Source organism: Ovis canadensis, chromosome 1 (genome assembly GCF_042477335.2).
Source record: "Ovis canadensis isolate MfBH-ARS-UI-01 breed Bighorn chromosome 1, ARS-UI_OviCan_v2, whole genome shotgun sequence".
Taxonomy (NCBI): domain Eukaryota; kingdom Metazoa; phylum Chordata; class Mammalia; order Artiodactyla; family Bovidae; genus Ovis; species Ovis canadensis.
This window is the reverse complement of record NC_091245.1, coordinates 101,097,930-101,119,140: the sequence shown is the minus strand read 5'-3', so window position 1 is coordinate 101,119,140 and position 21,211 is coordinate 101,097,930. Positions and strand designations below refer to the sequence as shown.

Below are 21,211 nucleotides of genomic sequence, written 5' to 3'. Positions count from 1 at the left end.
ATTTTCCAGGCAAGAGAGAATATTGGAGTGGCTTCTATTTCCTCCTCCAGGGGATCTTCTCGCCCCAGGGATCGACCCTGAGTCTCCTGTGTAACCTGCACTGGCAGACAGATTCTTTACCATATGAGCCACCTGGAAAGTCCCCTGGTCTGATAAGTCAGTTTAAAAAGCAGCTGAGCAGAGTAACAAGGCTCATCCTGGAACATGATGTTGCTTTTCCATAGCTGCCCTCTGCTGATCACCTGCTTCTAAAGTACATCTCTTTCTTATGGAAAAGCAAGGCAAGAACTAGGAAGGAATAAATTCAAGTGGGTTTCTAACACAGCCAGAGAATACTATCTTTTAGTCTAATAATTTCAGGGTGCCAGAGTATTTTCGTATTCCTGGAGAGGGAAGAAAATGTCATGGGTGGTAACTGTTGAGTTTAGGTTTTATCTATGTAAGGATACTTACACAGGGATAGGCTCCTAGAGCTTGACTCAGTTGTGTACCTAACAAAGATGATTATGTCACATTGGGTTATGAAAACATTAATAAATGTTTTCCTGTGTTTCCTACTTAGGCTGGCTTAAGAAGGAACATTGGTGGAAAAAAATAAAAAAATAAAAAATCTCTGACATCTTTTAATTCCTTTCTCTGGTGAATTTTATTTTTTAATTTTTTAAAATTTATTATTTTTTTTTAAATTTTAAAATCTTTAATTCTTACATGCGTTCCCAAACATGATCTGGTGAATTTTAAAAGTAGATGTTCTGATGAGGTCTAACAGTAGAACAGTTTTCTATAATGGTTAAAGGGAATACACAAGTTCAATTCTTTGTACACATCTTCCTGTGCTCTGTAATTCACGATAGCAACCGAAAGCATTAATTAATGCAGATAGTGAACATTAGAAAACATGAGTCTGTTCACGCTGTATATAGATATACAGGGACAACTTGAGAACCCAACCAATTCATATCCTATTCCGAGGTAGCTCAGTGGTAAAGAATCTGCCTCCCAAGCAGGAGATGTGGGTTTGATCCCTGGGTTGGGAAGTTCCCCTGGAGAAGCAACCTGCTCTAGTATTCTTGCCTGGGAAATCCCAGGACAGAGGAGCCTGGCAGGCTACAGTCCATGGGCATGCAAAAGAGTTGGACTAAATGACAACAAATTTTATTAGAAGATAAAAACATTTTTACATACAGTATTTCTAAAAATCATTATTTTAATCATTAAGTAGGAAAACTTAAAACTTTTAAGAAGCAATATTTTTACCTATTTTGTGGGCTATTATGGCTAAAATTCAAATTTTTGAATTAGTACTTACAGATGGTTAAAGATCATATGAGCATTGATTGTAGGAGAAAAGGCCAATGAGAAAGGACTGCTGCTTCCATAGAAACAAAAGCAAGATTCTACTCAGTTGGTACAAATGTGAACGAGTAATTCCTTTTTGAATTCTACTAAATTTGGAATGCATGACCAGATAGCTTCATTTTCTCATCACATGTTTCACTTGCTTGTTTTTATCAGGAATAAAAAGCAATTCTGGAGCAAGAAAAAAAAATTTAGCCTCAATGAGATATGTGAAAGTACCATCTGTGGAGAAAGATCAAACCTAACTTGTGGATATAGCTACACTGCCAAACAGGTTAACCACTAACTTAGCTATTAACTAAGGGCTAAAACAGTTCTACAATTGTTCCTGGTTTTGCAAAGTTGTGTTCTTGCCAGATCTCTTTTGATATCTTCTACTATTACAGTAACAACAAAGCCAAGAAGTTCTATCATGATGAGACTTAAGTTAACCATAAAGATGACTATAATCAATGACTCTTTTAAATGTGATGATCTAAGGTGAAGACAGTGACTAGAGCTTAGGGTGGGGCTAAGTGAATACAGAGTCAAAATACTGCGCAGGCAAATTGCAAACATTGAAATTTTCTGGTAATATCAATCAAATTTATTCTTTAAATTTCCCAACTGTAAGTCTTGTCATGTCAGCCACTACAGGTGGCTACGTAAGAAATCTGACAAATCTACTGAACATCTATATGTAAAGCACTGTGTTAAATATCGTGAAAAACCCAAATATTAATAAAACATAGTTCTTACCGCAAGATTAAGTACTTAATACCTAGTGGGAAAGACAGATGTGTATACAACTACTGTCTTAATATCCAGAGGTAACCATTATTAAAAACTTCTTATTTATTCTCCCAGATATATTTACTGTATACATAACCATACATGTGCTTGCATATATATATGTGAGTGAGTGAAAGTCACTCAGTCGTGTCCGACTCTTTGCGACTCCATGGACTATACAGTCCATGGAATTCTCTAGGCCAGAATACTGGAGTGGGTAGCGTTTCTGTTCTCCAGGGGATCTTCCCAACCCAGGGATCAAACCCAGGTCTCCCATATAGCAGGCAGATTTTTTTTATCAGCTGAGCCACAAGGGAAGCCCGCATAAATATATAAACATATGTATAGTCAAGCACAGACTTATTTATATACACCTATGTACACAATCACATTTATGCTAATACACAGTTTTACACAAAAGGGGTATTATAGCATCTTGATTTTCTATCTAATATATCTTAGAAAGTTTCTGGTATCACACCATGAAGAGTTATGCCATTTCTTAAGAAGAATGCACAGTAATGTACTATAATCGAGGTAGCCAGTTCTCCATTGAAAAATATTTATCTTGTTTCTGGGTGGGGTTTTTTTTTTTTTTTCTCACCATTACAAATGATGTTTTGGTAAATATCCTTGTGTACATGTCTTTGTGTACTTGTGCGAGTATATCTATACGGCAAATTTTAAAAAGTATATTGTTTAGGAGGTCTTTTCAAGTCCTCTGCAGTCTTCTTTCTGTTAAAAACAGGGCCAGGAGGTGGTAGAGGTATCTTGTGTGCTCCTACCACAGCTTCATAACCAGTTTTCTGCCTTCTTCACAATTTTCATTGTCTCAGAAGCTCATGACATAGTTGCACTGTTTTCTCCTGACCTCCTTTCCTGGTCACTCTTTTATTCCCTGAAGACTTTAACTGTCCTCCTTTTCATTCTTGCTCCTTTCAAGATTTTCAGTGACTTTAACATCATCTCACATCCCAGTCTCCTCACCCATACTGATTTGTTCTTCCATCCCTCACAGCCACCAACACCCATGATTGTAACATCAACTTTTTCATTACAAGTATCTGCAATACAAAAGGGCTTCCTTGATGGCTCAGCTGGTAAAGAATCAGCCTGCAATGTGGGAGACCTGGGTTCGATCCCTGGGTTGGGAAGATCCCCTGGAGAAGGGATCTTGAATTCAAGACTTCTTTCTCTAACAACCAGTCCCTCAACTTTCAACTCACTTATGCTAATATCTCTACTAAGAAATAATTCCTTGACCTCATCAATACCTCCAATTCACTCAACAATACTTTTTTCACTATACAATATCTTCCTTTTTTTCATTTCCCCAAATCCTGGCTGAACCCAGCTATCAGCCTTCTCTTCATTTACTCTATTGCAGCTAAAAGCTGCTAGATAAAACCAGGCAACTAGGCTCATGGGCTGTATTTTAAACTAACAACACAAAACTCCAATGGGCACTCAACCCTGCTTGGAAGTTTTACTTACATTTCCCTAGTAAATTTGATTCCAAGCCTAAAAATAACAATTTCACAATGTTTTTTCTTTTTATCCTGCACTTCACCTAATAGCTTGATGTCATATTTTACTGAAACAATAGAAGTAATCAGACAAGATGGTTTCCATGTTCTCACCATCAAAGCGACTACAGTGAAAGAAGCACCTCTGCTCCCATCAAAATCTCCCCTGCTTGTTCTAGCTCCCTCAGACTTCACTTCTGCAACTCTTCCCCTTTCTCTTCTGCATTACCTATTTCTCTTTCTTTGGGATAATTCTCATCAGATTATAAGTATGCTCTAGAATTTCTCTTTACCCCAAGCCCACAGTCTCTTCTGACTATGATCCCAATTTCTGACCCCCTTCATGTAAAACTTCTTAAAAAGTATATCTGTCATCTCTATCTTATTTCTTGTAACCCTCTCTAATTTGGCTTCCAAACTCACTGAGGTGAAGGTGAAGTTGCTCAGTCATGTCCGACTCTTTGCGACCCCGTGGACTGTAGCATACCAGGCTCCTCCGTCCATGGGATTCTCTAGGCAAGAATACTGAAACTGGGGAATAAAGTCATCAAAGACCTTCATATTGCCAAATCTGATGGATTCTTCACTGTCCTCAACTTTTTATGTCTCAGAAGACTAGTCTTTAGGTAACCACTCACTTCTTGATCTTTATGACATCAAGCTTTTCTGGTTTTCCTCCTGTCTGTCTGTCTCTTCTTCAGTCTCCACTGCTGACTCCATATCCTCTATTCAGTGCTTAGTCCTGGATGCTTTCTTCCCCCTTCTATGCTTTCTCCTTGAGTGATCTAATCACTTTTAAAGGTGACATAGCTTTCAGTTCAGTTCAGTCGCTCAGTCGTGTCCGACTCTTTGCGACCCCATGAATTGCAGCACGCCAGGCCTCCCTGTCCATCACCAACTCCCACAGTTCACTCAGACTCACGTCCATTGAGTCCGTGATGCCATCCAGCCATCTCATCCTCTGTTGTCCCCTTCTCCTCCTGCCCCCAATCCCTCCCAGCATCAGAGTCTTTTCCAATGAGTCAACTCTTCGCATCAGGTGGCTAAAGTACTGGAGTTTCAGCTTTAGCATCATTCCCTCCAAAGAAATCCCAGGGTTGATCTCCTTCAGAATGGACTGGTTGGATCTCCTTGCAGTCCAAGGGACTCTCAAGAGTCTTCTCCAACACCACACTTCAAAAGCATCAATTCTTCGGTGCTCAGCCTTCTTCACAGTCCAACTCTCACATCCATACATGACCACAGGAAAAACCGTAGCCTTGACTAGACGGACCTTAGTCGGCAAAGTAATGTCTCTGCTTTTCAATATGTTATCTAGGTTGGTCATAACGTTTCTTCCAAAAAGTAAGCGTCTTTTAATTTCATGGCTGAAGTCACCATCTGCAGTGATTTTGGAGCCCCCAAAAATAAAGTCTGACACTGTTTCCACTGTTTCCCCATCTATTTCCCATGAAGTGATGGGACCAGATGCCATGATCTTCGTTTTCTGAATGTTGAGCTTTAAGCCAACTTTTTCGCTCTCCTCTTTCACTTTCATCAAGAGGCTTTTTAGTTCCTCTTCACTTTCTGCCATAAGGGTGGTGTCATCTGCATATCTGAGGTTATTGATATTTCTCCCGGCAATCTTGATTCCAGCTTGTGTTTCTTCCAGTCCAGCGTTTCTCATGATGTACTCTGCATAGAAGTTAAATAAGCAGGGTGACAATATACAGCCTTGACGGACTCCTTTTCCTATTTGGAACCAGTCTGTTGTTCCATGTCCAGTTCTAACTGTTGCTTCCTGACCTGCATACAGATTTCTTAAGAGGCAGGTCAGGTGGTCTGGTATTCCCATCTCCTTCAGAATTTTCCACAGTTTATTGTGATCCACACAGTCAAAGGCTTTGGCATAGTCAATAAAGCAGAAATAGATGTTTTTCTGGAACTCTCTTGCTTTTTCCATGATCCAGCAGATGTTGGCAATTTGATCTCTGGTTCTTCTGCCTTTTCTAAAACCGGCTTGAACATCAGGGAGTTCACGGTTCACATATTGCCGAAGCCTGGCTTGGAGAATTTTGAGCATTACTTTACTAGCATGTGAGATGAGTGCATAGCTTTAAGTCACCAAAATCTTGACGACTTCCAATTTAGCAATGAACATTTCCAACTATCTAACAGACATGTGCAATTTAACAATAAAACTCTTGATTTTCTTCTAAAACCTGAGAATTATTCTTGACTTCTCTCTTACCCTTGTCCCATTACTCTGCTCCCATTAAGTAAGTCTATTGATTCTACCTTCGCTCCCAGGCTCCTTATCCAAAGCATCTTCATTTCTTAGCTGGACTACTGCAGCCACCTCCTAAGTAGTCTTTCTGCTTCTAATTTTACCTTCAACAATCCATTCTCCCCCCAAGCTGATCTTTTAATACATGATTCAGTTTATGTCATTTGAATGTTTAAAGCTCTTTAGTGGCTTTCTATGCCACTTAAAATAAAAACAAAAACCAAAAAAAACCTTTACCAGGGCCCACAAGACCCCATGTGATCCAGCCTTACTTATCTTCTCAACTTATTCCCTCTTTACTTGCTATGCTCCAACTGCACTGGACTTTTTCCTGTTCCATGAACTTGCCAAGTTTTCTTTCTTCAAGGACTTTGTTCTGATGTATCCTCTGCTTACGATGCTTTTCTTCCTCATCATTATGTGATTGGTTCTTTCTTGTAATTCAAAACTCATCTTCAATATCACTTCTTTAGAGAGGCTCTCTCCATCTGAAGTACCTCCCCACCTTGACAGAGTGCTCTGTAGCTTATTATCCTATTTATTTCCTGAATAGCACTTCTCATTCAAATTACATTTTTTATTTGTTTACTAGTTTACTGTCTGCCTCCTTCATGTAATTTAAGGCAGGTACTTTGCCTTTCCTGTCACTTCTACTTCCCCAGCATCTTAAGCAGTTCTTGACATACAGAAAGCATTCAAATATTTGTTATAAAAAAGGACGAAGCAATTGAATTATTAATATATATTTAGGTAATAGTGACAAATGCTTTAACAGATGCTGACAACTGATAAATTGTACATTTTGCTAGAAGAGCATCATTTTGAAATTTATTTGGAAATGAATTCCCCAAATTAGAAAGGTTTACTGTCATGAACTAATCATCCACTCTTCTGGTGATCTATTATGTCCCTTTAGCCAATTTCTTGTTCAATAATTCTTATACGAAATTCATAAGAAAATCAGTATTTTTACTTTTATCATGTTAATCAGAAGGCTATTTAATAGAGTTATACTGTTTTTCAAAAAGCCTCTCAGGTGAATAGCTTTGGGCTGGCTTTCCTTTTTACCACTTTGCTGACATTTCTAAATTTTGATTCCAAATGAGTATACTGTCTGAATTTAACCCCAGATGTTCTGCTTTTCAACCTTGAATTTTTAAAAAGAATTTTTTTCTGTTTTGTTACCAGACTATAGAGTTTTTTTTTAAGAAAAAAAGTGAAAAAATACATTTTTATCATACAAGAGTTATTTATATACCTCTAAAAGGAGAAAAACATTTTTCTCCTTTTGGAAATTTATTACATTCATAAAACACTATTCTTCCAAGGCCTTAGATTACAATTAGCTGAAATAATAGAAGAATTATACCAACAGTAACAATTCTCAAATCAATCAATCTAATAGGATTCAGCTACATATATTAGGCTCTTTATAATACGTGGTCCCAATAAAAAATACATAATTTTTTTTGTATAGAATTTATAACTAGGTAGAATTTATGTATATTTAAAATTTCATGTTGGCTTATGTAAGTTTATTCTGGACAAGCTTTGTTTTTATTAAAACTTAACAAACCACCGGATTAAAATGACAACTAATTGCTTCCTTCAGTTAATACCTAAAAAGAAAACCATCCTTTCCTCCAGTGTGACAAAAGGCCTTTGTTAATTAGGTCTCAGTGTGTATACTGGCCACATTTGGCAAAGTCCAGTCCTCGCCAAAAATAGTAACAACCTGCTCTGGATGGCAGTTGAGCAGCAAATCTATTTTCAGCTTTAATGTTTGAAACTCCAAATGCTAGATGCCATGGAACTGAACCTTAAATGGCATAAGTGAACTAGTCTGATACTTCAGGACAGGACACAAGTATTTGGAGTGCTCCAAAACATTTGTTTCTGTATTCCAAAAGAAATAGTACTTCAGGCTTGATAGAGAAATTTAAATCTAACTTTGACACATGTAAAACCAGAAGAATCTAAGAATTGAAACAACTGGGAAAGGAAGAGTAGAATGACAGAATCTTAGTTGTAGTCTCTTACAGTACCCTAAATTTCCTATTTTCTTAGTGTTTCTGATTTTTATTATTAATATCTTTGTCCTCTTACCTGTCTCTGAGTGTGCTGGGGCCTAGATAAGGATACAGGTTTTCTTTAAGCTTTCCTTTGATGAGATGGTCCAGGGTCTCATGTAAGAAAGGTTGATGCTGAGTATATACATTTTCTACTCCCTAAGACAGGGGGAAATGGTTCTTATGTCATTTTTTTTGAAACATGCAATGTAACCGTTAATGATACTCATATCAGAAAAGGACTTGCAATAGAGATTTCATGGGATAAGAGTCAAGCAGCAATTTTAGGAGAATTTTAGTTAATTATTTTCATCAATAGAAATGTTCCAATCTTATGAAAATACTCTGTAATTTAAGGCTAGCTATTCTAAAGGAATTAAAAAAATGCAACTGCTTAAATTCCTTATCATCTCTTCACTGATTCATTCTTTTGAGAAAATATTATATGATAGGTAAATAAAAAGAAAAGGATTATGTAGCAAAAGACTAGAAACACTCAGGAAAATGAAAAAATTTCAGGAAACATAAAGGCTAGCAGATTACAACTAACTTTTGACCATATTAACAAAATAGGTAGTTTTAAAAGATTTCTAATTGCTTGCTTCATCTTTAACTTCTGTCACAGAAAAACTACCTGACAAACCTTAAATTATAAACAAATGGAGTAAAATAGTTATGACTAAGTGAACTGTCTGCCTTTTTATTCTTGGGTATTTCCTGGAAATATCTTACTATTCCCTTATTAGCTGTTTGGGCCAATGCTGATGCTGTTCCGATACAGAAAGTATTAAAGAAAAAAAAGTATTTAAAGAAAAAGCTTTCAAGAGACCATCTGCTTTAATTTCATTTAACCGCATGCATGCATGCTAAGTCGCTTCAGTCGTGTCCGACTTTTTGCAACCCCATGGACTGTAACCTGCCAGGCTCCTCTTCCACGGAATTCTCCAGCCAACAGTACTGGAGTGGATTGCCATGCCCTCCTCCACAGGATCTTCCCAACCTAGGGATCAAACCTGTATCTCCTGTGTCTTCTGCATTGGCAGGCGGGTTCCTCACCACTGCGCCACCTGGGAAGTCCCTCATTTAACTGACATAGTACTAAATCAGCGGCAATCCTGAAGTTACTTGGAAGATCACTTTCATTCACTCTCAGGGTCAGGGGCTTCAACTGTTTCTCATTTAGGAAAGCATAGCGATATACCTTTAATCCTTTGAGGAACTGCTTGGTAATAGCCACAGCATCTTTGGGGCTGAAGAGGTCACTTCCTCTGACCCGTTTACCACCATATTCAATTACTGCAGACACAAGCTTTGTTTTAAAAAAAAAAGAAAAAAGAGAGAGGGAAACAATTTCTTACTGCTTGGGGAACAGGAAGAAAATAATTTTATTAAGGAAATGAAGACATGAGAGGACAGAATTAGGATCGAACCCAGCCTCCTGCATTGCAGGTGGATTCTTTATCAGCTGAGCCACAAGGGGAGCCCAAGAAATGGGTAGCCTATCCCTTCTCCAGTGGATCTTCCTGACCCAGGAATCGAACTGGGGTTGCCTGCATTGCAAGTGGATTCTTTACCAACCGAGTTACCAGGGAATCCCATAAAAACAGTATGACTCATCATCTGTCAGAACTAAAAGGCTATAATAACAGAGTCGGTTCCTGTTTGGCGGGATTCATATATAAATCTGCTTACCTTTCGATACTTCTCAGAAACACCTTTATTCCTAAGGTCCATCATTAATCCTGGTAGGCTATTGCTGCTGTGTCGCTCGTAATGTAGTGCATAAAGCATCACCAGGCGGGCAGCATCAAACTCTGTCACTCTGGGGTTCTGCAGGAGCCTCTTTACGTTCTGAAAACACAGAGAACGGATATTTATCCTCCCTTCACTTGGGTGATGTATAGTATCTTGGTTCTAAGAATTACTGAATGGTAGTGATACATCTGACTAAGATATGCATGACTAAGATCACTGGGCTTCCCAGGTGGCTCAGTGGGTAAAGAATCTGCCTGCAAAGCAGGAGACACAGGAGATGCAGGTTCGATCCCTGGGTTGGGAAGATCCCCTGGAGAAGGGCAGGGCATTCTAATATTCTTGTCTGGAGAATCCCATGGACAGAGGAGCCTGTCGGGCTGCAGTCCATGGGGTCGCAAAGGGTTGGACATGGCTGAAGTGACTGAGCATGCAAGATCACTACTCAGGCAGCGTACAGGTCATAGGCTAGGCAACTGTCTCAACTACAGAAAATCAGATGCCTTTTGCCCAAGATAAGAATTAAACAAGGACATAAATTCTCATTGTAACTGCTTAAGACAAATATGAATTTGACCATGGTTATTTCCTCTTTTCTTTCCTTTGACTGAGATAGTCTAGGGTCTTATGTGGGAGAGATTACAATTTCCTTGCCAAAATAAGGAATACATATTATTCCCACCACTAGTTCTACTGCTTCAGTCAATATAGCACACAAGAGAAATTACCAGTTGACTTGTAAAACTCTACTGCCTTCTTCCAGTGTTAGTGACTGACCAGTGAAACAAAGACACATTGGCAAAATTTTACCTAGAATGGGTTTAATCTCCAAGAAGCATCATATGTAACAATATGTCTCAACATGGTTCACAGAGATATGAATATGTGACAGCATGTAATCTGTAAATTGAACACTTACGGTCTTAAGAGGGCAGGTACTGACAGCAAACAAAAGTAGAAAAAATTATGTTAGGTTTTATCAATTCTCCCATAAGGAGACTTCCCTACAGTGTAGATTTATATTTATTACACAGTAGAACACATTAATTAGAGGCAACAAATACTTTTGATCACTCTCTTAAGCACAAGGTACTATGTCAGACACTGGAGGTGATACAGAGATAAGTTAGAGACACTGTCTGTCCCCCTACAGACAATGGGGTAAAGGAGGATAAAACAGTATAGCTCATTCTGCTATAAAACACATTTTTTAACGTGCTTTAGCTCTACGAGATTGGTAAACATGGGAACAACACAGAAGGCATATTGGTTTGTATGTAATTTTTCAGCAAGTTAATATTTAGAAAAGATCAGGGACAAGTTTCCTCTTTAAAGAACATCTTTCACCAATATGTTAAGGAAAAAGATGAAAATTCAACAGAAGTGTTTTTTTAAGAAGTAACTGGCTTTGTAGCTTTAAGAACTGCTGCACTTTCCACAATGTTAAGCTACATGGGGAAAGGGAAAATGAAAATGAAAAGAATGCAAAGATGTTTATCTGTGTCAAAAAGAAAAACAAAACAATAACCCCAAACTGACTGATATCCTCATATTGTACTTTTAATTTTGATGACACAAGTCTCTGAGAAGTAGATATTTTTGAGGCCTTATTTGTTGAAGAAAAAGACATGAGCCACAGAGTAAAACCACAAAGGATGGTCTGAGTGCATTTCTAGGTGCAAGTGTTAGTCGCCGTCGTGTCTAACTCTTTGCCACCCCACGGACTGTAGCCCACCAGGCTCCTCTGTTCATGGAGTTTTCCAGGCAAGAAAACTGGAGTGGATTGTCATTTCCTTCTCCAGGTGCAAATGCCAGTGGAAATTTAACTGTGCTAGCATTTTAATTAGGATTGTTATTATTTTATTAGGGCTCTGATTACAAAGTTATATAGATTTTTCTTTTTAGTTACATAAATTTTAAGTGATCTGCTTATAACCCTATTTTCCCATAACCGCTGTTTATTTTTAGTGCATGACTTTGCAGAATATGAAGTTTTTTCAGGAACACATATGTGGTATTGTAACAGAAACATATGTATGAAAAAACCAAAAACTGAAAATCAGTGCAATGGGGGAAAGGGAACACAAAGTAAAGAGATGTTCGTCTAGTTACTGAGGAACCATAAAAGACTTCATTTCTACAAAAGGCCTTAAAAACTAAGCTTCAGAATTAGTTTGAGAGGCTGAAAGAGATGCTATTAATAGGGATATGGAAATCAGAGAAAGAAATGAGTTGAAAGACTAGTTAAGAGTTTCGGAGGGCACTGGATTCCGAGGACATAACCACTAACATCTGTATAGTACTCTGCAACTTACAAGATGCTTTTAAATACATTATCTTTTTATTACTTCATGACAACCATGTCTAATGTCTAAGAACTCTACTGTTCACACTAAAAAGAGGGACAATAATGAAATGCAGAGCCTCCTAGGTAGCTTTCAAGTAGAAAGTTCTCTCAGTAGGATTTCTACTGTTGCTTTTCTGGCTGAACATCTCACTACCATCATCCTTATAGGATCAAAAAGGAAGAAATTTCTCTTCTACAGATTTAAACCCTGCAATCACAAACTTTCCTTACTTCTTTTCCCTTTTGTGGTAACTTTTCCATAGAGCAGTGACTAAATACAGGCTATTTAGAATAGCCTATTCACACATTTCACTAATTTCTATTATAATATGGAGAAATTTCAGGATACAAATTCCTTATCAAGTAAAAATACACCATTTCATAAGTATCTCAGTCACTTGGCATAAAACATCCATCTGAGGTCTCTGTGGTTGCTTTTCTTATAAGCACAATGTTTCATTTTCTGCCCTTGTAGTCTCTTTTTACCTTAAATCTACTCAATTTCTGACTGAGCTGTCTTTGTTGTTTAGTCGCTAAGTCATGTCCAACTCTTGTGACCCCATGGACTGCAGCCCTCCAAGGTCCTCTGTCCATGGGATTTCCCAGGAAAGAATACTGGAGTGGGTTGCCATTTCCTTCTCCTGGGGATCTTTCCAACCCAAGGATGGAACCCATGCCTCCTGAATTGGCAGGCAGATTCTTTACCACTGAGCCACCAGGGAAGCCTGACCTGTCTTTGTATATCTAAGCAAACCTGAGATACTCAAGTAACTATAAACCTACAAAAACCAGAATGGTGACAAAGACTATTTGCAGCAATTAGTTTATACCCTTCCTATTTGCTCCCTTTCTAATTACCTTCCCTTCAATCTTGACTCCTGGCTCTGTTTCTCATTAATAAATCCACTTTTATTCCTTGAAATGTGGTACTGGTGTTTAGAGTCTGTGGCTTGACTCTTAGCTTTTCCTCGATGAGCGGCCTTGTGATCTGATAGCCCAGATCTGGTCCAAGACTACTCTGCTCTCTCTTGAGCCCTGAGGACCCAACCCATGGCTCAGGTCAGTGTTCTAGTTAAACTCACCTAGTTCCTCATGAAAAGACACATGTAGGTACCAGCTGAATTCTTCTTCTTTCTCAGTTATGTAAGTCCTTGAAGAAGCAGGGCCTTTTTGTCTGCCTGGATGCCGTGTTATCCTTTGACTTAATTGTGCACTATTTCCCTCATGGCTACTTGACTCAACTTGACTGATAGTGACATACATTATACAGAGATTCCAGGGTTTTAACCAGGGAAGAGGAGAAAAAGAATCTGAGAGCCTTCAGTTACATAGGAGGTATGTGCTTCATGGAGGTATTTATATGTTGAAAATATGGCTGAATTATATAATGACTTTTTGGTATCTTTTTTCTTATTAAATTCCCCATAACCTTGAGATAATCAAGAGAGAAAAGTATACTGTTACATAATAACAACAGCTGAGTAAAGAGTGAAACAGAAAACTGCTGTCCACTTAAGAAGATGGGATTCAGAAATCTTTCATTGGATTCTAACATTAGTGTAGGCCCAATGTAGGAACGGAGAAGGCAATGGCACCCCCACTCCAGTACTCTTGCCTGGAAAATCCCATGGACAGAGAAGCCTGGTGGGCTGCAGTCCATGGGGTCGCTAAGAGTCAGACACGACTGAGTGACTTCTCTTTCACTTTTCACTTTCATGCATTGGAGAAGGAAATGGCAACCCACTCCAGTGTTCTTGCCTGGAGAATCCCAGGGACGGAGCAGCCTAGTGGGCTGCCGTCTATGGGGTCGCACAGAATCGGACACAACTGAAGTGACTTAGCAGCAGCAGCAGCAATGTAGGAAAAGGAAAAGAAACACAAAAACACTATCTGTGAAGGTCAAGTTTCAAAATGGAGCTAACATTCATTCAAAAAGACATTAACTAAAAAACAATTCTGATATTTAGAGATTCTTCTCTTATCTTGGGCTGACTCCTTTTCTGTTTTCTTCTACTAAAACTATGCTAAAGCAGCACAAGAAAAAAACATTTGTATTGACATACCTATATTTTATGGAGAACGAAATGGGAAACTGACTCCAGTACTCTTGCCTGAGAAATCCCTTGGACAGAGGAGCCTGGTGGGCTACAGTCCATGGGGTTGCAAAAGAGTTGGACATGGCTTAAATGACTAAGACAATGACAACCTGTATTTTAAACTATTGTACAAAATACAGTGGAAGTCTGCAACCAAAGATAATTCTTTTTTCTTTTTTGGCTTTAATTTAAACTAAAGAACAAGCTCTATACCTTGTTATCAACTATCACAGTACTGTAGTAAAACACTCAGTGAATAGCATTATAAGCCAACAGATTAGCAAGATAAAACTGGCAGAAGTCTTCAGCATGTTGATATGATTTTAAAAATGAGCCTAATCTAACAGTCTGAGAGAACAGTTATGGGACTATAAAGAGCTTATCTAGAAAAAAATGATAGAAAATAGGCGAGATCCAGTTCCAGTTCCACTAACTGGAAAATATATCAGGTTTCTTTTACTTAATGACTAGTCAAACTTAGCTTTGTTGTAGGTCTTCTGCTGGTCAACACTGTTTCTGAAACATTAGTTAAATGATGGTTTAGAGAGACAGGATCATTTTTAATCTTAGTTGGTCAAAGTAAAATTGTCACCTCAATTTGTGTCTCAAACAATTTTCTTACAATTCTAATGAGAAGCAAAAAAGCCTTTCTAAAATGAGAGAGTTCCAAGATCACAAGTGAATTAAAAAACATGTCCTGGATGCCATAAAAAAGAGAATGCACCATCAAATAATAATACTGAAAACAGTGATAGTTAACATTCATTGAATGTTATAAGCACCAGGTACCATATTAAGTGCTTTATATGTACTAGCTCACTGGATCCTCACAAAAATCTTTGAGCTAAGTTCCGATATTTCGCCCCATTTTACAAACAAAAAGTCTAAGACTGGAGTGGCTAAGAATCATTTTCAAACCCAAGACATCAAAGATCCAAGCCCTTACAGTCACTATTCTATTCTATACTGCTTCAAACAGAACTCTTTACCTTCATTTCCCTGACAAATATTTATTGTCCTAAGTGTTATTAAAGGCATGATTTGAGATCTTTTACCCAAGGTCAAAGAAATAGAGGAAAACAACAGAATGGGAGACTAGAGATCTCTTCAAGAAAATGAGAGATACCAAGGGAACATTTCATGCAAAGATGGGCTCGATAAAGGACAGAAATGGTATGGACCTAACAGAAGCAGAAGATATTAAGAAGAGGTGGCAAGAATACACAGAACTGTACAAAAAAGATCTTCATGACCCAGATAATCACGATGGTGTGATCACTCACCTAGAGCCAGATATCCAGGAATGTGAAGTCAAGGGGGCCTTAGAAAGCATCACTACAAACAAAGCTAGTGGAGGTGATAGAATTCCAGTGGAGCTATTTCAAATCCTGAAAGATGATGCTGTGAAAGTGCTGCACTCAATATGCCAGCAAATTTGGAAAACTCAGCAGTGGCCACAGGACTGGAAAAGGTCCATTTTCATTCCAATCCCAAAGAAAGGCAATGCCAAAGAATGCTCAAACTACCACACAACTGCACTCATCTCACATGCTAGCAAAGTAATGCTCAAAATTCTCCAAGCTAGGCTTCAGCAATACATGAACCACGAACTTCCAGATGTTCAAGCTGGTTTTAGAAAAGGCAGAGGAACCAGAGATCAAATTGCCAACATCTGCTGGATCATGGAAAAAGCAAAAGAGTTCCAGAAAAACATCTATTTCTGCTTTATTGACTATGCCAAAGCCTTTGACTGTGTAGACTACAATAAACTGTGGAAAATTCTGAGAGAGATGGGAATACCAGACCACCTGACCTGCCTCTTGAGAAATCTGTATGCAGGTCAGGAAGCAACAGTTAGAACTGGACATGGAACAACAGACTGGTTCCAAATAGGAAAAGGAGTCCGTCAAGGCTGTATATTGGCATCCTGCTTATTTAACTTCTATGCAGAGTACATCATGAGAAACGCTGGACTGGAAGACACATAAGCTGGAATCAAGATTGCCGGGAGAAATATCAATAACCTCAGATATACAGATGACACCAGCCTTATGGCAGAAAGTGAAGAGGAACTAAAAAGCCTCTTGATGAAAGTGAAAGAGGAGAGTGAAAAACTTGGCTTAAAGCTCAACCTTCAGAAAACGAAGATCATGGCATCCGGTCCCATCACTTCATGGCAAATAGTTGGGGAAATGGTATCAGACTTTGTTTTGGGGGGCTCCAAAATCACTGCAGATGGTGATTGCAGCCATGAAATTAAAAGATGCTTACTCCTTGGAAGGAAAGTTATGACCAACCTAGCCAGCATATTCAAAAGCAGAGACATTACTTTGCTAACAAAGGTCCGTCTAGTCAAGGCTATTGTTTTTCCAGTGGTCACGGATGGATGTGAGAGTTGGACTGTGAAGAAGGCCAAGCGCCGAAGAATTTATGCTTTTGAACTGTGGTGTTGGAGAAGACTCTTGAGAGCCCCTTGGACTGCAAGGAGATCCAACCAGTCCATCCTAAAGGAGATCAGTCCTGGGTGTTCATTGGAAGGACTGATGCTGAAGCTGAAACTCCAATACTTTGACCACCTCACGCGAAGAGTTGACTCATTGGAAAAGACTCTGATGCTGGGAGGGACTAGGGGCAGGAGGAGAAGGGGACGACAGAGGATGAGATGGCTGGATGGTATCACCGACACAATGGACATAAGTTTGGGTGAACTCTGGGAGTTGGCGATGGACAGGGAGGCCTGGCGTGCTGCGATTCATGGGCTCGCAAAGAGTCGGACACGACTGAGCGACTAAACTGAACTGAACCCAAGGTCAGGAAAGAAGACTATAAAATAGACTAGATTCTTCTTTCAAATGAAAAGTTGTGATATGACAACACAACCACACAGAGCGGGGAGGGGAACTGTTTATTTTCTGAAGATTTTTCCTTTATGGTATGAAAAAAAATCTTCCTTACTAATCAGTCTTTTCCAAGGCTATGCATATGTTTCAATGACAGTACACTGCAGTTTGGTTCTAATGAAATTCTTCTGAATCAAACTGGATAACTGGTTAGAAGTGGCAGCAATTTTTAGGTTAATTTTTAGCAATATGTGAGCTTTTCTTTCCTCACCACGATATAGTCATTATTCAATAAAGCAAACCTCATCTCTACTCAAAAATCAATTCATTGCTTCATGACGTTATTATCATCTGAGGTCAAGCCAAGGAATGCTGTATCCCATCTAGGGGTCAAGCCCTTGGCATCTACTCATTATTAAACAAAAGTTCTCTTTATTAACTATTTACATCATGTTGCCAAAGAAATCCTTTATGGTGGTGGAGTCGAAATCAACTGCTCACTGTAAAACCCTAATACCATGGGCAAGAAAATCTTCAAAAGATAATTTTTAAAAATATAGGGATTTCTTGGCAGTCCAGTGGTTGAGACTCTGGGCTCTCAATGCAAAGGGCACGGGTTTGATCCCTGGTTGGGGAACCCTGTATGCTGTACTGGCAAAGTGGATCACAAATGGAATTCATATTTTAAAGTGCCTATTTTTCTTTTAAAATGAACAAAAAATAAGATTTCAGGCAAAGGAATTATAGTAGCCATTTCTAAATGCTTTCCATATGGTGAGATACAAATAAAGATACTAAAATTGGCTAGTGATTAAGTTTGGTTCTATTGTTTTAAAGGGAAAGCTAAAATGATAAAGAAACATAAGGAAATTTAAATTTAGTTACAGGACACAATTCTGTTTTTATTTCATAAGAGAACAAAATTCATTTTATTGAGAAAAATAAAAAGTTTTCCATAGGAATACTTCAATTAGGCCCACAGACCAACTCTAAATTGTTATTAGCAGTGTTGTTTAAAGAAAGTTGGTGAAGTGAACTAGATTATGAAGTATCTTTACAAAGGAATACTTTTTAGTGATTTAACAGAATGAGTGTTTGGGTTCTAGTCTGGAACAGTCTCTGAGACATAAAAGTAAGTGAAAAAGCAAAATGCAGAACTATGTGTATGATATGGTATCATCTGAATTTTAAAAAAGGAGAAGGAAATATACACACTCAAATCGGCTTGCACATACACAGAATAACAGTAAGGATGCAAGTGAAACTACGAATAGATTCAGTTTGTACTATTTATCTCTTTCATCGAATACTTATATTATCTATTTAAGAATTAAAACTTATGATAAACCATAATGGAAAAGACTATAAAAAAGTATATATATATAAAACCGAAATCACTTTCCTATACAGCAGAAATTAACACAACATTGTAAATCAACTATAGTTCAACAAATATTGATTAAAAACTAATTAGACTTTAATACAACTAAAAATAATAGTCACCCTAAAAGTTCCTTGTGAAGATTTAAGAATACAGAAATAAAATTAGAACTGCTGTCAGAAGTACTTTTCATAAATATAAAGCAAATAGCATCTTTATGATTTTAAAAATAATGTTTACCAAGAGGAAATCTTGATAAAGATTTTTAAAAAGTAAAAATCAGCAACTATAAATCACAGTAGACTTTGGTATATATAACTAAAGCAACCACAGGTGGGTGAATTTATTTCTTTCAATTGTATCATATCTTTAAAAAACTATGCTTAAGGACTTCCCTGTTGGTTCAATGGTTAAGAATCTGCCTGCTAATGCAGGGGATGGCAGCTGGATCCCTGGCTGGTGAACTAAGATCTCACACACTGTGGAGCAACTAAGCCCATGCGCCACAACTAGAGAGCCCCCGCACCAAGGAAAGACCCCGAGTGCCACAACTGTGACCCAAGGCTGTGGCTGTGCTTAGTCGCTCAGTCATGTCCGACTCTTTGCGACCCCAAGGACTGCAGCCTGCCAGGCTCCTCTGTCCATGGAATTCTCCAGGCCAGAATACTGGAGTGGGTTGCCATGACCACCTCCAGGGGATTTTCCCGACCCAGGGATCAAACTGAGGTCTCCTGCACTGCAGGTGTATTCTTTACCATCTGAGCTACCAGTGAAGCTCAAGGCAGCCAAAAACAAAACCAAACCAAAAATTATGCTAAGAGGAAAGCAACTAACCTTTACAAAGCACCTATCATATGGGAAGCATTTTACATCTCACTGAATCCTGATAACAACCTAAAAGTTTGAAATCATTATCAAACTTTACGATAGGCTTGAGCAAAATAAGGAATCTTCCCAAAGAAATGTTGATACATAGAGACAGGATATAAGCCAAGACAGTCTGGCTGCAAACCCTGTGTTGCTTCCATTATACCATGCTGGCTTTATTTTACAAAGAATTGCAGGAGAGGAAGAGACCAGGATTTAGAATATAGGGTCTTATTAATAAGGAAATGTGCTTCTTATAATAAATGGCTTACAAACAGCCATTTCCCAAAGGACTCTCATTCCCAAGTTACTTACTGTCGGTGATACCACATTTTGTCACGCCTCAGGAACTTTGGAATTATCTCTGATTTGTTCTCTCTTGTTTTCCTTATAGCCAATCTGTCCCTAAATTATTTTCTCCCTTTGATATTGTCTTTCATATTTATCCTTCTGCACATTTTTACTACTATGAAGAGTTTTTTTAGCCTCCCTGGTTTTAATTATTTCACCTCCAAAGCAAACTTATTAAATTTCCTAAAATACTACTTTCATCATATCAACTTCTACATAAAACTCTATGCTGGATCTCTTTGCCTATCTCAGCAAATACAAATTCCTCTGAGAAGCGTCTTCATAAACTAGCTCCTGTTTACCAATTCAATTTTATCTCCTATTTCTCTTCACACCCACTCTCAACAGGTCATGCTGTTTATTATTTTTCTGCATACTTCTACATCTTTGCTTTGCTGAAATACTCCTCCAGATTCTATTCATTATTTACAGTCCATCTAAATATCACCTTCTCTAAGAAACTGTTCCTAATAACCTCAAATCTTACTATGGTCAATAACACAACTCTGACTTAAATATTAACTTGAAATGCTGCCTAATTGTCTGATTATGTTACTTTTCTGCTAAAATCCTCTGATAGCTCCTATCATTTTAAGATTAAAGCCCAATCTCCTTTAAATGGCCATAACCAGGCCTCAATCTGTCCTTCTGGCTTATCTAAGACCATGCCTCATCTTGTACCCAGCACTAGCTACACTGAGTTAGTCTCTCTTCCCTTGGCTTTTTTTTTTTCTTAACATTGCCATGTCTGCATTCTCTCTGCTGAGAATTTATTTTCTTGAAAAGTAATATCATCTTCTCTAAGAAGCTACATCCTTAAGGAAAATAGCCGTCCTTCCTCTGTATTTCCATATCCCTTTGTAATACCTCTAGTATAGCACTTATTGCATATGTTATAACTCCTGGTTTAAATTTCTTTCTCCCTTACTAATATGTGAACTCTTTGAAGAAAAAGATGGTATTTTATTTATTTTTGTTCCTCTAGATACTCATTGTACTATGTACATGGAGTAAGAATTCACATGTTTGTGGAATAAAAAGCAGATGCTCAATATTATAAATTTCAGTTCAGTTGCTCAGTCGTGTCCAACTCTTTGTGACCCTATGGACTGCAGCACGCCAGGCTTCCTTGTCCATCATTAACTCCCAAAGCTTCCTCAAACTCATGTCTATCGAGTCAGTGACGCCAGCATTTTAATAGATATTGTATCTTTAAATCTTCCTAACAATCCCGCCAGATACATATTATTATACCTATTTGACAAATAAGGAAAATAGCTAAGAAATAAAGCCAACAGCTCCAGGTCCCAAAGCCAGGTCCCAAAGTGGCAAATCAAACACTAAAATTTAGATCTTCTGATTTTAGTCTAGCATTCTTTCTAGTTGACTGGGTTGCCCTCCTAAACACTCAGTTAATTGCCTGAACCCTTAGGGATTGTACGTTTTTTCTTCTCCTGTGCCTCTTATTACCTATCTGTCTTGTGTGTGTGTTAGTCACTCAGTCGTGTCCAACTCTTTGGAACCCCATGGACTGTAACCCACCAGATTCCTCTGTCCACGGATTCTCCAGGCAAGAATAGTGGAGT

The 21,211-nt window shown here is 38.2% G+C and overlaps 2 protein-coding genes across 5 annotated transcripts in view; one reads left to right on the top strand and one right to left on the bottom strand.

Annotated features, from left to right (window-relative positions):
- The window catches only part of OTUD7B (OTU deubiquitinase 7B), a 153,490-nt gene that overhangs the window by 8,935 nt on the left and 123,344 nt on the right, over nt 1-21,211 (top strand). The window lies entirely within an intron of this gene.
- The window catches only part of VPS45 (vacuolar protein sorting 45 homolog), a 71,727-nt gene that overhangs the window by 36,564 nt on the left and 13,952 nt on the right, over nt 1-21,211 (bottom strand). Inside the window, exons 11-14 of one of the 4 annotated variants that reach the window (XR_011253910.1) lie at nt 9,684-9,842; nt 9,193-9,300; nt 8,029-8,150; nt 1,310-1,530 (exon numbers count right to left, since the gene is read on the bottom strand). Coding sequence is in view for 2 of the 4 variants with exons in the window: in XM_069573997.1 (XP_069430098.1) it covers nt 1,512-1,530; nt 8,029-8,150; nt 9,193-9,300; nt 9,684-9,842 (408 nt within the window). In the remaining 2 variants the exon portion in view is untranslated. Of the gene's footprint in view, nt 1-667; nt 1,531-8,028; nt 8,151-9,192; nt 9,301-9,683; nt 9,843-21,211 lie in introns of those variants that run through there. The other 3 variants (XM_069573997.1, XM_069573991.1, XR_011253912.1) reach the window with 3 other exon arrangements.